The sequence below is a fragment of the Lepus europaeus genome, chromosome 8 (genome assembly GCF_033115175.1).
Source record: "Lepus europaeus isolate LE1 chromosome 8, mLepTim1.pri, whole genome shotgun sequence".
Lineage (NCBI taxonomy): Eukaryota > Metazoa > Chordata > Mammalia > Lagomorpha > Leporidae > Lepus > Lepus europaeus.
In genome coordinates, this window is record NC_084834.1 from 68,551,241 (window position 1) to 68,568,263 (window position 17,023).

Here is a 17,023-nt window from a genome sequence, read left to right on the forward strand (position 1 = left end):
CATATCCACTACTTGCAGCATTATGCTTTTAAATGTTTAATTTGTGAGCATCTTCCAGCAGTTGCCTTGCCACTTAAAAGTCATAGAAATTCCTTGGGATTTCACAGTTCTAAATCTTGAAAAAATAGAATTACAATATAGCTCTTAGTTGTCCATCAAATGAAACTGCTCAAATTTCCACAAATAAATTAGCCTTTCAGGAAACTGTCCCTTTCTTTCTATCTGCTTTCTCTGAGAAATAAAACTAGTCTTTATTCTCCTCTAGTGGGTTATCTAACCACTTTTTATTAAAATAAAAAAGTTTACAGTTAATACAAGCAACTTCCTTTTCTTTACAAGTTTACTAGCCTTTATGTCCTGCTGTCAAAATGAAATGAGCCAACACTTCTTTTCTTATTCTAATAAGAAGAACATAGCAGGGGCCAGTGCTATGACATAGTGGGTTAAGCTTCTGCCTGCAGTGCTGGCATCCCTTATGGGTACCAGTTTGAAACCCATCTGCTCCACTTCTGATCTAGCTCTCTGCTGTGGCCTGGGAAAGCAGTAGAAGATGACACAAGTCCTTGGGCCCCTGCACCCATGTGGGAGACCAAGAAAAAGCTCCTGGCTCCTGGCTTCAGATTGGCGCAGCTCTGGCCATTGCGGCCAATTGGGAAGTGAACCAGTGGATGGAAGACCTCTCTCTCTCTCTGCCTCTCCTTCTCTCTCTGTGTACCTCTGACGTTCAAATAAAGAAATAAATCTTAAAAAAAAAAAAGCAATAGAATTTAGAAAGGCTCAAATTCATTCAACTTCTAGCTGCTCCAGTTTCCTCATCTATTAAATGAAAATAGTAGTGTCTCTCATATCCACTGGGAATTTTGCAAGGTATAGATGGGATGAAATAAGGAACTTTGCAAAGTCAAAATTACTTTCATGAATTCAATGTCCTTATACAAAATATGGCAAATCTGGTTCACTGTTTTTGATAGTGTTTGGACTTACATTAGTAGTAGACATTGAAAAAAGTATTTATATTTATTTCATTTCCCATTTGGAACTTAGCTGAATGCTAATGATTGAGAAGGGAAATCAGTGTTGTTCTATAAGGCAGTATTTGGAGTCTTCATCTTCTTTATACTTAGTGACCTTCTAACTTTTCTTTAGGTAATAACAATTACAGATGTAAAAAAAAAAAAAACTCACATATAATTTATGTGTCTTTCCTCATTGAGCTAACTTACCATTTCCTCCCCTTTCTAAATGTCATTTTTCCCCCTTTCTCCAGGTTTTAAATTTTTCTGTTTGATTACTGAATTGTTTAACAAAAATGTTTTTGAGATTTTTCATTTGTCCACCATTTACGTATTGAGCAATGCCATGGGCCAAGCACTGAATAACAGTAGATGCAGAATCAATTCCTATGTAGCTGAGAGTGGATGGTCAAGTGATGAATGGGCAGAAAATAGAAATAGGTCATGACAAAGTGAGTGACACCAGACGTGAATCAAGCGTGAAGCCACACAGTAAGATGTGTGTGCCAGGGGCCATGTGTCTGTGCTGGTCTGTGAGGGATTCTCTGAAGCACAGCCACTTAAGCTGAGACCTGAAAAAAGGGAAGGTGCCAGTCATGGAAAAGGGAAGAGGCGTGGCAGGAGCAAGGGAGTAAGTGCTCCACGCACAGAGACCTGAGGCCTTTGGTCTGTCTCTGAAAGATTGATGGGCAGCTTCTGGAATCTAGAACAAGGAAATAGACCCCCAGAGCGCCTTGAGCATTTGTGCAGATGCAACAGCTGAGGAAATCCCCATAGGTGCCTTCCTCCTGTGGCTGTTTCTGTCTTCTTGACAGTCTCAAATGACATTTTCTCCTTTTCTTTTCCTGCTCATGAGACAGAGAGGGCTAGCAGGGGCTTCGAAATCTAGGCATTGCACTGGCCTCATTTCAGAAAGAAGCCACATTCCCCGGTCTCCCCTTATTCTTCAGTCTACTCATCCCTATCAGCAGATAATTGTTTTAGAAACATACTCATGAAATCTGGGTGGAATGCAGTGCCTTTGAAAAAAACGGATTCTGTCTCAAGACTTACGCTCAGAGCTTCCATATGTCCCCATCACCCACAAGTCATCCATCATCCTGCGACTTCCTGGTGACCACGTTACAGTGAAAAAAAAGTGTAAAACTGGGACTCCCATGCCAGTCATAACCGTGACAGCACTTTGTTAGGAAAACAAACAGATCCACTGCGTGGCTTCCTCCAACCCAGCATCATTAACCTGGCAACTTCATCTGTTGAACTTTGACTTTCTGAAGACCAGAAGGGTCAAGGAACTCCCAGTAAATGATAGCCAGTGACATTAATAAGTTCCAGAAATACAGAAAACCGAAAGCTCCAGATCCCTCCATTGTAACTTTATGATGCAAGAATGCAGGTTTTAGCACTGAATCAAGGGAAGAGATTCATGTTTATGGGTTTATATTTACTTCAAGGAATGAGTTCATAGACATTTGGCATGCAATATAAAAGGGTGTTTAAAAAAAAATACCTTGTTTCCCTTGGAAGTTGTTGACTTCTTAACAGCTGAGATTGGAATAAAGTAGTATGGAGCAGAGAAAGACCCATTAGTCACAGGGTCCCTTTGAGTGTTCAAGTTGGGAATGTCTCCCTGGGTATGTGTAATGTTTCCTGTTCTCATAACTTGTGGTATAACCTCTCATGGGTTTTGTCTTAGGGTGACCCTGGATCATCTGCTGCTGGAATCAAGGTAACTATAACCTTGCAAGTGTTTGGACCCCAGGAATCACAGGTTATTTTTATCAGCCTCTTCATTATCTTCCCATGTGCCAGCTTTGCTGGTTGTAAGTCTGTTGCTGTTCTGCAATGATCAATTTCTAAACCTAACAGGGAGTACCTACGAAAAATCTTCTGAAGGCTTAAATGAAAGGTCCTTTCTTCTCTTCCTTTTCCATTTAGTTTTCATGGAAAATGGACTTACGTGTGATCTCTTAGCATATTCACAACAACAAAAAATTCTTTGCAACTAATAAGATGTAGAATAACAGAATAAACTGCATGTGATCAAGAGGCAGGCTGAGCCATCTCTGTGGCAGTGTCCAGGGACCTCAAGGTTTTGGAAATTCTTGTAAGACTACCCTTTTCATCTTTGGTTTTCTTTGGCCAGGGAGAACCTGGAGAATCGGGTCGTCCAGGGCAAAAGGTAACATCTCTTTCTCTGGGGTGGTGTTTGTGCTGTATCATACTCATAGTTTTGTGTCTGCTGCCCACTGTGTAATCTGAAGCCAATTATTGCAAATTGATGCAGTTTTTCATGCTTTGCATACCCAGTGTTATTGGTTGTTTTGCATTTTAAAAGGTCTTGATGCTGACCATAGCAAAATGTGAAAACACACTATGTCCATGTAAAAGGATGCTTTATGAACTAAAGTCTGCATATACTCAGCTGTTTGAAACTAACAAACATCAGTTGAGTTGGAATGCCAACAACTTATCTTGCATGCTTGAAGGTAATCTGCATGTTTCTAACTTTCATGAGAAGACATGTATTTGCTAAACTGCCTTGATAGAGACTGATAGTTCTTTAAAAGTTACATTCCTTTTCCATTCATTGCCAATGCTTCCCTTCTAATCTCTATGTGAATCATATCTGTCTATGCCATGAATGTTACACAAACTAAATTTGTTAATAATCTAAATTTTAGTTAGAGATATCAGCCATAGAACTTTAACCAGTCTATGGATAAATTAAATGTTTTTATCATTTGTGTTTCACTCCAACAACAATTTGGAGAACATTCAGTAAATACGCTTACACTCATATTCTCATTTGAGTCTGAGACAGGAAACAAATGTTGGTCAACTTTATCATCAAGCATCTGGGTATCAATGTCCAGTGCAACCAGATTTTAGATAACAGATGTATTGGAGCCACAGGTAAATGTGAATTCCTTATTAAGTTAAATCTCTTAGTACCATGTCTACCTTTGGATAAAAGTAGCTAATGTCTTAATAAACGTAAGAATAGATAGAATTTGCTTTATTAGCAGAATGGGGAAGAGAGAATAAATACCATTGCCATCATTTGGAAACTTAAGACCTAGTAAAGTAATGTTCACACATTCTTAAAGTTGTTTGAGAGAGCTTTGTTATAAATATTTAAGATGGAAGTAATTTTTAGAAGATCTTTTCGATTATTTCAACATTTCTCTAGTTTAAGGACTGACTTTTCTCTTAAAGATCTAAGGGTGATGATTCATCTGGCTCAGTTTCAGAAAATGTTGAGACTTTTCCAATGAACAAGCAGAACTCTGTAATTTTCGCTATTTAGTTCCTAAGAAGTTCTGTGGATTCTTTATTTAAGAAATTTGGGATTAATGATATAGTCACAGATCCATTGTCTGCTTTGGTTTACAAAAGCGACTCACTTTCTCAGATGTCTAATTTTAGTTCCCTCAGTTTTAGAGGCTATGTTTAAACTACTTCCAAAAGTTATGATTTGCTATTTAAAGAAAAGTCGCAAGACTGTCATGTCTCTAAAACACAAACTAAAACAAATCTGCTTACGCTTATATAGGATCTACTGTTTTTAGAATGGAAGATCCAAGTTTATTTTCAATTGCTTAATAAAAAATTGTCAGGCCAGCACCATGGCTCACTTGGTTAATCCTCTGCCTGCAGCGCCGGCATCCCATATGGGCGCCAGGTTCTAGTCCCGGTTGCTCCTCTTCCAGTCCAGCTCTCTGCTGTGGCCCGGGAAGGCAATGGAGGATGGCCCAAGTGCTTGGGCCCCTGCACCTGCATGGGAGACCAGGAAGAAGCACCTGGCTCCTGGTTTCGGATCGGCGCAGCGCCGGCCGTAGCGGCCATTTGTGGGGGTGAACCAGCGGAAGGAAGACCTTTCTCTCTGTCTCTCTCTCTCTCTCACTGTCTAACTCTATCTGTCAAATAAATATAAATAAATAAATAAAAGCTTTAAAAAATAAATAAAACATTGCCTTATAATGTTTTTTTGGAAATACAATTTACATTCATGAAAGTTTACAGGCTTGCATTTGGAGGCATAGAGTTTTCTTTGTAGTTCATTAAAAATAAGTTTTCAATAATACTGAGAGAACAGGTAGATACGTTAAAAGCTTACAGCTCATCTGAACGAAATGTGTGCCCTGAAATGAGCAACATCTTTTTCCTTAATATTTGAGCCTACTTCTTTGCTTTGACACAATCTTCCCACACTATTTCCTTTGCCTTCTTTGGCAATATTTACCCCATTTATTTGAAAGCAAAGTGTTTCCATGCTTGCTGCTTTCTTAGAACCAGGTGAACTGAACTGAGTAGAAGATCCATGTAAGAGCTCTTCTATGGCATTCTTTCTCACTGTTGCAGAACTGTCCTATGCACTCCTGGCCATGTAAGCTCTTGTGTTAGGGAAATTTTGCAGCAAAGTACAGAATATCATAACACGGCAAAAAGCCCCACGGATTAGCTTTATACTGTGCGTTCTTTTGCCATATAAAAGTCTAATGTCTAGAGCAGTTTCATAATGTAGGAATTATTTCATTGGAATTTTTTTCTTTTATAGTCTCACCAGTAGAGTGTGTGATTGATATGTGAGTTGGAGTGTGTATAAAGGCTTGTAGAGTGAGTTTGTAGACTTATACGTATTTTGTTTTATCACATAAGTCTTCCTTCCTAATATTTCCACAGCTTTTAAAAATATATATGTTATTTTCAAAGGATTAAAATTGCCTGACCCTCCAAAAGAAGACACCCTCAAGGTCAAATTCTGTGAAGTCCAGAGCATTGTAAAAGAGATGTGCAGTGATAAGCGGAGTCCTGAGTTGAGGGTCTTCTATAATGGAGAGGGAAGAATGACTGGAAAGGAACAAAAATAAAAAGTTAATTTATCTGCTCAGAAAAGTATTCTTTGACAACAAATCAGTTCTTAATTATTGCCCATATCTGACCTCTGGCTGTGCAGTCCAAAAACTCAACTCAGAGAAACTCCTGAATCAAAGAATAGGCAAGAACAGAGAAGTTTACTGAGAAGTTATCTCCTAGGAAGATAAGCTTTCCTGGTATAGAGAATTTACTTTATATAGAGAGAAATGTCTTCCCAAAATGTTAAGAGATATTTCACAAAGACCAGCATTAAATATAATCTTTCATTATATAAGTTATGACATTAAGTGAACATACATTTGGAAAGTTCAAATTTACAAAATCTAAGATACAAATTACAAATTTATAACTTAACACAGACACACATACACACACATGATATAGGGAAAAGCCAAAATCTCAAAGTCTTTAAATATTTAATCTGTATTATAAAATATTCCATAATTTCTTATACACTTTTCTCATTGTTAGGAAACAAGGGTATGTGTCTATACATGTATGTACATATAAGTATCTTTCTTTAAAGTAGTCCTATAATCTTTTTAATTTAGTAGGAAGGAAAGATATGATGAGAGTTCTTCTTGGAACATACTGTTATAGCCTATGTATTTCCAAAAATGTTTCAAATAGGATGTTTCCAAAATTGATTTTAGGAGACTTTTCTAAAACAATACAAAGCTATGGATTTGTCATCAATATGTTTACTTTTTTAAAGTAAAAGAATTTTCAGTAGCATGTGTATACAAGCCCTTTCTTTTGCATTCCTGAAGTAACTTTGACCTCTGCCAATGAAAAAGTTATTGAGTATTTCCTTTTTTGTGTAATCACACAACTTAATAAGTAGTATCTGTAGTCATTTTGTGATAATAACCAGAGCAAATTATGGCTCTTCATAATTCTAAAGTAATAATATTAAAAATGGGATGTCTGGTTGTGCTTAGTAGATTCTCCTTACAGTGAGGATTGTTAAAGCATTTAGATTAGAAGTGCCTCCTTCTGCCACCTTATTGTTTGTTTGATGCTACTCTATCTTTTTGCTTAGTTGTTCCTTTGACCACCAAGAAATGATGTGACTCTTACCTTCAAGTGTTATTTCTACACACAATGGCCATATCAATCCAACGCAAGATGAACTTTCATTTTCTCCTGTGATTCCTTTATGCCTCTTTGTGGAATTCAGGAAATTTGCTAAGCAATGTAACCTTTTGTCACTATACTTTGTACTTAAAATAATGTCGCCAATTCTGTGAAAATGAGAAGGTTTAGCCTGACTCCAGTGTGCTCACCCAAAATGTACCACTTAATCTCAAACCTGTATTCAGAACAGCTGCATGGTACCATTAGCCCTAAGCTGCTAAGCAGGACTGGCCAGGCTCAACAATTGTCAGAAATACAGGCTGGAGTTAAGTACGATCTTAACCATTTATTTATCTTCTCATCATTCAGGAATGGAAAAGAAATCTTACTATACTCTTAAGTGAGCAAGACTCATGGTGTATAGTGTTTTGATGTGACCACCTGTTCATACAGCCAACTCTTGATTATCTGACATGAGAGAGTCCTGGGATAGGATGCATTACCAAAATGCACATATGATCCTCTTCCCAGGAAATACCCTCCATCTCCCCCAACAAATCATTTACCAGAGGAGTTCCTTCTCCTGTTAGCCCCATTCTCACCTTCTCATAGATATGCCAGTGAACAGTAAACTGGTAAAAGAAGTAAAACTGAAAAATCTGCAGAGTAGTCAACGAATCACTGAATCAAGAGTTGACTGAACTGCATATCATCAAAGTCTTGAAAGTAGACAGTTTTCTAAAAATCGACATATGTAGAAAGTATTCAGCTGGGAACTTTTGCCATGTTTTTCTCCAGATACTGTGACTGAGTACAGACCGTTCTATAATGCTGTGTGATTTTCCTATGTAGGGTGAACCAGGGCTTCCTGGGCTTCCTGGACTTCCGGGGATAAAGGTAAATACTGCACGGACAGTCTTGGCTTCATAGATCTGTAATTGTGAGAGTCATCCAAATGGTAGGAAAATATGGGGAAAAGTGAACACTAAAAATATAATGTTTTTCTTTAAGTGCTTTTTTTCAAAATATAACCATTCAACCAATTACATTTTTAAAATTACAAAGTAAGTACATGCATTGCTAATGTTTGCAGTTACCATGTGGACTGCATAGCCCACTGTCTGCCCTCTCATGCCCCTTAAATAAATGTAAATGCCATTTCAGTTGAATTCATGTGAATTTTTTAAAGTCTACAATATCTCTTCACCTTCACACTTTAATTTTATTCTTAAGATCCCATCAAATTTTGACCAGAATTAGGATCTTAACATTCCTATAAATCAAACATGTAGGCAACTGTTTTTGTGATTCATTCATTTAATAATAATCTCTAACATGTTTTGTGCTTCTACTTCCTGTTGATAATTACTGCTGCAAAGAGCAAATCATATTATTAGAATATTTTGAGCCAATACTGGCCCCATAAACTTCTTATATAACTTTTGAAACTTTGTTTCAAAAGCATAGTTTGAAAACATTAAGGAATGACCTTGGGGATACATTTTAAATGTTTTTAAACAGCCTCAAAATGTTAAAGACATTTTTTGTTTAACATCTTTCACTGATAAGTCTGACATTTCTACTGCATCAGCTGCAGTTACTTCTTTGAAATCAACTTCCTGTTTTGAAAAATTGTTTTTAATATTCTAGAACCATTTGGGTAACATAATGCAAGTTTATTATTCCTTACTTTCTCATTGTACAGTTTTTGAATCAATCTGTAGTATACATTAGTCCATTCTAAGATTACTATGTTTACTTCAGTGTGAGGACCATGTATACTACTTTGTGAAGGTTCTGCTCAGCTTGTGAGCTCCGTGGAATAATATGATTTTAGAAAAGATATGTTACATAACTAAGTTTCTAGATATCATATGGTATCATATATAGTAATTTATGAGTATTTGGTATAGTTAACATATATGAAAACTACATCTTCTACATTAGCACTCAGGAATTTTGGTTCTGGCTTTTTGTTTGATGTTTCCAGATTGGAATTACAAAAATTCAGATATGTCCTTTTAATATATTTTTAGTTTTTTTAGTTCTTCCATAGAAGGCATGCTCCATGACAACAGTTTAACAAAGAATCAAAGTTATTTCCTTGTCATTTGATGTTTAGAAGAATACCTTCACAAGGATGTGATTTTGTTTTTAGTTAATTTCTGCCAGTTCCCTAATTACTTTCACATGTTTAAAAAAGATACCTTTCTAATAAATTATTCATTCATTTTTAAAATGAATTTTTAAAAAATGAATTTAAGAAAACAATATTCAGTGTTTGAAAACAACCAAAGGGAATGGAGGGAGATTGGATAATAGGTACCAATACACAATTACATAGGAGAAATAGGTTCATTTGGCTCCTCAGCACAGTGGGGTGATAATAGTTTACCATAACTACCACATGTTCTCTGAGCAAATAGATAAGAGACACTCAAAAGTCTCCATCATAAGTTAATGACAAGAGGAGGGAAGTATTAATTACTCTGGTTTGATTGAAGTATCACAACATACCCCATAAGCATGTACGATTAAAATTATAAAAAAGAGAAACTGGTAGCATTATAAATAGGGGATGGGACATGTGGAAGGACTGGGACTGAGTTTCCTGTATTCAGTGCATGTAGGTGAGCAGAGCTGTGTTATCATCACTCACTCATCTGACAAGAATCTCCATGCTCTGGAATCCAGTTGTCCCTGTTCCTGAGCTGGAGACACTTTCTTGGTGAGAGAAAAAGCACTCACGAGAATGAAGGAATTGGTTGGTTTTCTCCCTGTAAAACAAATATTTGCATCTATACATATATATATATATACATATATATATATGTGTGTGTGTGTGTATATACACACATACATGATTTAAATTACTACTATTTATTATCATTCTTTTATTCTAATTTATATTACTCATCATGAAAAACATCCCACTGCTCCCTTGGCATTTCCTTAGTCATCTGTTGACTAATCTGAGTGTTTTGAACTTTTGTAGATTGGAAAGGGCATTGGTGATTTGCCACTTTAAGTCACCTTTATTTCTTAGGTCATAGGAAACTGACAAAGATACTTTGTCCAGGTCATGCAGCCCTGCTATTTTCTCTTATTTTTCCATGCATGAAGAAATTATCAGCTGATAAAAGTGATTTTTATTATTCACCACTAGAGGTACTTTTCGACATAATGGCCAACCATCCAGTATTTAATTTAAATCGTAGTTTCTACTTTTTAGTTTAACAAATTTTATCTTCTCTAACTCAGGATGTGAGAGATCTGCTCTCCTTTTTGTGTAGTAAGTGGACAGTATGAAAAAGCAATTTTGAAAAAGAAACAATTTAGGGGACACATTATGGTCATTAGAACTCATTGGATATTTATATGTTGTTAACCATTTATAATTTATTATACAGCTTCATTAACTTGATAACTTGAGATTTTCATCCTTTCTTAATTTACCTTGCCTCCGTTGGGTGGCCAACCACATGAGGTCATGGACCAAACAAGTAATAGTGTTTAAAAGATATGGATTTAGAATGTGTGGTAGCGGGAACATTAGTCATAATCTTCCTGGACGTGTGTGTTTATTTATGCTTTGAGAGTACTTCCTGCTGCTATTCATCTCCTCCTTATCTGCTGGGACTACAGAGAGCATGCAGATACCATCCGTTATTTCCAAGACGTTGAGGAAACCAGCCATGACATACCAGGGAAGCTTTGATTTGCCACCTGTTGCTCTCGGGGAATGGCTGGAAACTTAATGAGCATCCACATGCCTTCCACACAGCTCTCAGGAAGTGAGCAAAGTGCCTAAATACAGACAGCAGACTCATCTGTCCATCACTTCAGGCTCCCACTCAGAGCAAAGTGCTAATACCTTACGCATACATAATAAAAGTCACTAAGAACAGGCATAACTTAATTTCAGACTACTCATAAGCTTCCTGCACAAATATTTGAGGTTCCCTTCACCATGTGGAAAGCATTTGGAATTTCTATTTCATGCATTCATGGTTCATAGAGTGTCAAGATGTTCAACTGGGAAAATTAAATTATGTACAATGTACCATGCAGACATTGATCTTCTGGAATACGGTTTGAGCTCAGAAAATAAATTTTATTAAATAAGTCTTCAAATATTTTAATGAGTAAAAAAATCATTATTATAGTAACTAGCTTTCCTGATACCACATAAAAAGGTAAGATTCTAAGTTATGGTTTTTTAAAATCTTGCTTTCTACATTTATCTTGAAAAGTATAAATATATTTCTTTCTCCTTTTTATAGTTACCTTACTGTAGGAATTACGCATTCTAGACTAGTTACTTTAGATGAACTGCCAGAGTGCAGGTCCTGGTACTCTGCCTTACCAGTGGTGTGATTTGGGGTAAGTTCCAAATCTCTCTCTGCTTCAGTTTCCTCCAAAGGTGAGAATAGTCATCAAACATAACATGGAGTTGTTGTGACAACTCAATGAGTTAATATAAGTACAGCTCTTAAAATATTGCCAAACAGGGTGAGCTCTAACATGGTGGGTGAGATGCCTACATTCCATATCAGAGTACCTGGGTTTTACACTCATGTGGCTCCTGCCTCCAGCTTCCTACTAATGCAGACCCTAAAAGGCAGCTCAGGTTGTTTGATTTCTGCTACCCACATGAGAGACATAGATTGAGTTCCCAGCTCCCAACTTCAGCCCAACCCATTTTAAGCCATTGTGAGTATTTAGAGGGTCCAACAGATGATAGTGCACTAGTGCATATACACACACACTCTCTCTCTTTCTCTTTGCCTCTCAAATTTTAAAAAATTTTTAAATACTGCTAAGCATATAGCAATTGCTATAAAAATTTTGGCTGTTGACATTTCTTTCTTTTGAGGAAGCTCAGGATAGGAGCATTGGTTATGCACCTGCTGTTTTTGTCTTTCCTCATGTGCGTAATTTAATGTATAGAATGTGAGGCCATTATTAATGCTCTATAGGTTAGTAGATGTGAATTCTGAAAACTCCTTTATAGCCGTGGGTGAATATTACCTTTAAGACCAGTAAGCTCTCCTCACCTGCTTTTTTCTTATTACACAGATGTATCCCATGAACAAAGAAAGAAGGAGCGCAGTGTTCTGGGCACAGGACAGCACTGTTAAAGTTCTCCTGACACTATTCACAGGAAAAGCAAAACTTGATACATACCACAAAAGCCATCAGTGCTGCCTAACCTAAGTCTTTTTCCGTGAATGTAGGTTTTTAATACTTGCTTTTCTTCTTTCAACATATATCGCCAATTTATCTCATTTCATTCAACAAGCAAATTAGAAAAAAAAAATAAGGGCAAGCAGATATAATATAATATAAATTATATATAATCACAGAAAAAACAAGTCATTCAGGTGACAAAGAAGTTTCTACAGTGTATCTTCCTACAAAACTTGATGGTTTTACTCTAGTTTCCTCATTACTTAAATTTTGATGTTCACATCATGACTTTAAGGACTGGGGAAGTATGAAACCACAACTACTCTTTATACCTCATCAGATGAAATCATCCTTGACATGATATCATATAAAGACTAACTTTTACAGCTGGCAAAAACATTTACTTTGGCATTTTTCAGATTAAGTATAGTGCTCAGTAATCTAACAAACTTATCGTCTAAATCCACTTGTGATGAGGTTCCTTCCTCAGAAACATCAAAACACATTTTAAAAATGGCAAAGGAAAACTTTGGGAAGTAATATGTAAAATGAATTCCTTAAAAAAATAAAAATTGTTTAAAAGGGTAACATTGTGTTATTGTTACTCATAATTATTTCCTGCTTGCCCAAAGTCCACCTGAGAAATTAAGTAATTTAAGGGTCCAATTAGGAAATGCATACACCCAGAAATCAGAGATTTTTAGCAGCTATAATGAAATCCCTAATAAATACACCAACCATACTTTCATGATGTAATTCTATTCAGAAAAAAAATCAGAAAGGTATGTTTTCTGGATTGTTAATAAACCTGTTATTGTAGTTCATTTTCAGCAGAGCCACTACAATGTTTTAATTTATACTCAAATTTGAACCTTAAGGGAAATAAGTGTTTTGGGGGCAGACTCTACTTTCTCATTCTTCTTTCCCTCAATAATTTTATAAATCAATCATTACCAAAACCGGCTGCCTAGAGGTTCTTATTACAACAAATGTTCTTGCTGTAATCCTCAAAAGCAGGTATCATGCTGACTTGAATTCTAATTAGCCTTTAAGCAAGAAGAATATTGTATGGCTAATGCATTCAGTGTCAAGACACATTAATCAAAATTATTGGTGATGCTTTTAGCACCCAAGCAGATCAGCACATAGTTTCCAAGTCCTGTTGTACTATTTTTTGGGCAATGAAAATTCGATCTGCTTGGGGGTAATAAATATCACGGAAAATCTGACTTAGTGCAAACTGGTATAGTAGAAGGTTTTTGGACAGGTTAAAAAAACAATAATCTTTACTCCTTTAATTGATAATGACTTATAAAAATAAATGAAAAGTGAGTTTTTTTCGGTGAGCAAGAGCTAATCAGTTAGGACTTTCAGGCCACCATTCCATTTAACAGATGGTAAGTTCTAGAAGTTTATATGGAAACATCTGGTGAGCCACTTCTATATGAATGAACCTGTTCTTTCCCTTCTTACCTTGATGAATAATCCCATCTAAGTAATGCCGACTCTCTCCATGTTTATGAAGGACATCCTTTGTGTAAATTTGACACAAAGGTATCAGGTGGACTGTCCCAGTGACCATTTAGAAGATAAAATAAGACAACCTGAAACACTTTCTCCCTATTAGTAAATGGATTTGAAGACAATCAGTAAGCTTTTTACAGAATTTTGGGTTCATGAGACCTTTGGTGGCCATCTTAGATTTCAGATAAGTTGTTTTCCTAAGGAATTGCCCCACCTTGCCTTTCCTTTCTGTAACATGAAAGGCCATTCTTACTGCTGTTGTGCTGGGTAAGGGCAGTAGTTGTTTGTGTGGCCCTTGTTTGCCCTTTGTTATTTAGCAAGAGGATGTAGAATTTAAGGTACTATTCAAATAGGCTACTTAGGTTTTGTTTTATTATTGTTTATTTGAGAGAGAAGAGAGCAGGAGAGAGATCTTCCATCTGCTGGTTCACTGCCCAAATGGTCGCAACCACTGGGACTGGGTCAGGCTGAAGCCAGGAGCTTCTTCCGGGTCTCCCACATGCGTACGGGGCCCAATCACTTGGGCCATTTTCTGCTACTTTCCCAGGCACACTAGCAGGGAGCTGGGTTGGAAGTGGAGCAGCCGGGACACGAATCAGTGACCTTCTGGGATGCCAGCACTACAGCACAGAGCTTTACCCTGCTACACTGGGTAAAGCACTGGCCCCCTTAGGTATGTTTGAAGCAATAGTAAATGAGTTGAGGAAGAGGGCTGCAGTCAAAAATCTTATCTTTGAGTTATCTCCCTTTTATGTAAAATGAATGGGAACTGCCTTCCTATTGATAAATCTTCATGTGGTTTACTTCATTTCTGGGTGTATATGTTATTAATTTTTGAAAGAAAGGACAGAGAAAACCATAATGCTAGCTCCCTAGTCAACAGTGCAGCTATCTGTTAGTGCAAAAACAGGATGATTTTTCTGAGGCCGGTGCTGTGGCATAGCGGGTAAAGCCGCTGCCTGTAGTGCTGGCATCCCATATCGCCGGCTCGAGTCCCAACTGCTCTACTACCAGCTCTCTGCTCTGGCCTGGGAAAGCAGTAGAAGATTGCCCAAGTCCTTGGGCCCCTGTACCTGTGTGGGAGACCTAGAAGCTCCCTTCTCCTGGCTTCGGATCGGTGCACCTCCAGCCATTGCGGCCAATTGGGGAGTGAACCAGCAGATGGAAGACCTCTCTCTCTCTCTCACTCTCACTCTCACTCTCATTCTCACTCTCTGCCTCTCCTTCTCTCTCTGTGTAACTCTGACTTTCAAATTAATAAATAAATCTTGGGAGGAAAAAAAAGATGATTTTTCCTAACAGTACCTATTAGTTACTGTGATGTATATCCATTGAGCTTAATACTACAAGGTCAGAGTTGTAACTGCCCATATCATTAGCTCCTGTTGGAAAGATTACTGTGAGAGCTTCAGTCTATCTACATTTGGTTTGTGGAAGATACACCTCTGATTTCAGCTATCATTATTCTCTTTAGACTTGGTTCTGCATGTTTTTGTGCCTTGTTTAAAGCTTTTGTTCAAAGTAGATTCATGTAAGAGATTTACAGAGGGGTCTGCTTGCCACTGCTCCCAACAGTTTGTTACTGGGCCTGTATTGTGCTTTAACTTGAATTAATAGTATTCCTTCTGTACTACCTGATCACCAGTTTAGTTGCCAAAAGCATAGCTGTTCTATTTTTCATCTTTTCTACTAGCTAACACAAGGGAAGGTGATAGCATGATGGTATTGAAATGTTTATTTTAACTCCTTGATGGTGAGCTAACTAATTTATGGTAAGAATAACCAAAAGTTCAAAAATTCATGAAACAATTCAGGAAGAAATCAAATGCAGTATCCAAGATGAGACCAGAAAATTAGACCAAATTTTAGAATTTGAGGCTGCATTAGTCTTATATTACAATAACACCAGCAGAGCTGAGATTTCTGTTTCTTTGACAACCATTTAATCACTACTTAACACATGGCTTAAGAAACAGAATAGGGTGCCTGTTATTAATTATGTTTTAGCGATTAAAATTTTAAATTGTGCTAATGGTTCTGATAGAGTATGGCATATGTGCTATCCCCAGGTTTGGGATAAAGCATAACTCTGTCCTTATTTTAAGAGTTAGATAATATATAGTTTATATCTTGTTGTCCCAAGAGTAAATGTAGTTGGACATTTCCAGCACCAGTGGGGAAAAAAAAAAGCAAAAGCAGAATAGCACAAAATCTGGACTTGATTGTTGTGGTAACAGGGAAAGGAGCAGAAATTTTTCAGTTGAAGATGTTTGTCTCCATTCTTCTCACCCTCTTATCTTTTTAGCTCTCTCTCCCTGTGTTCATTAAATTATAATTTGGATATTCTAATTCAGGTAACAGCCTAGTAAAAAATCTAAAAGGAACAAACCCTCTGGATTTATTTCTGCCTTCAATAAAAGTAGTGTAAGAACTTAATTCCATTAAAATTCCAATTTCTTCTATTGCATCTCTCTCTACTCTCACCTTTTCCACTCAGACATATATGTGTGAATAATTTTTAATTTAGCAGCCTTTTATTTCCTGTTGATTAAATGAGATTATGTAAAACAGTTATGACAATCAAACTTCCCAATATTGTTATTTCTCCTGTTTGTTAACCTGGAAACTTACATGATCTCATTTTTGTGTATTCTGCATCCAAAGGTAATATCCCCGAAGTGTTTTTGCCTTTGAATCATATTCCAGCTGCTGACCTACACCTTCCTCCACTGATTTGGCATCTTTCCTCTATCCCAGCTAATAAGCATTGTGAGCATAGTAGAATAGCCACTTGCTTATTTTTTATTACAGGAAAGTATTTATATAGCCGTAGATTGATGCTGTCCTTCTCTTAGACATTTTGGGAGATCCTAAGACTTTTAAACTAAACATTAGTTTTTCTCAGTGAGGCAAGAATTTTTATTAAAGGATTACATTTATTTAGGGAAATTCAATAATTCTGACCATTTTCTTTCCCTTCCCTATAGGAAGAAAACTCTTATACTGTCATTTCCCTACCTTATGCAATTCTGGTTTCAACCCTCTTTAAACCCATTTGCCAAGAAAATGTTTTGGCAGATGGATATTGTCTTGTAAAATGATGATATATCACAGGAAAAATTTAGCATTACAAGGACTTAGCCACAGGCAGGTTGAGGGTGACAGGATGTCACTTTGTATATTACCAGTTAGGGTACAGAGATCTTGTAATACTATTACTACTAATAATAATGATAGCTGGGGCAGGCACTGTGCTGTAGTAGGCTAAGCCTCCAGCTGTGGCACTGGCATCCCATATGGGTGCTGGTTCAAGTCCCAGCTGCTCATTTTCTGCTATG

General features: G+C 36.9%; 1 protein-coding gene across 1 annotated transcript in view; it reads left to right on the forward strand.

Annotated features, from left to right (window-relative positions):
• Positions 1-17,023, forward strand: part of COL25A1 (collagen type XXV alpha 1 chain) — a 517,707-nt gene that overhangs the window by 443,158 nt on the left and 57,526 nt on the right. The window contains exons 16-18 of the mRNA XM_062199755.1: positions 2,710-2,742; positions 3,160-3,195; positions 7,824-7,868. Of these exons, the coding sequence (XP_062055739.1) occupies positions 2,710-2,742; positions 3,160-3,195; positions 7,824-7,868 (114 nt within the window). The remainder of the gene's footprint in view (positions 1-2,709; positions 2,743-3,159; positions 3,196-7,823; positions 7,869-17,023) is intronic.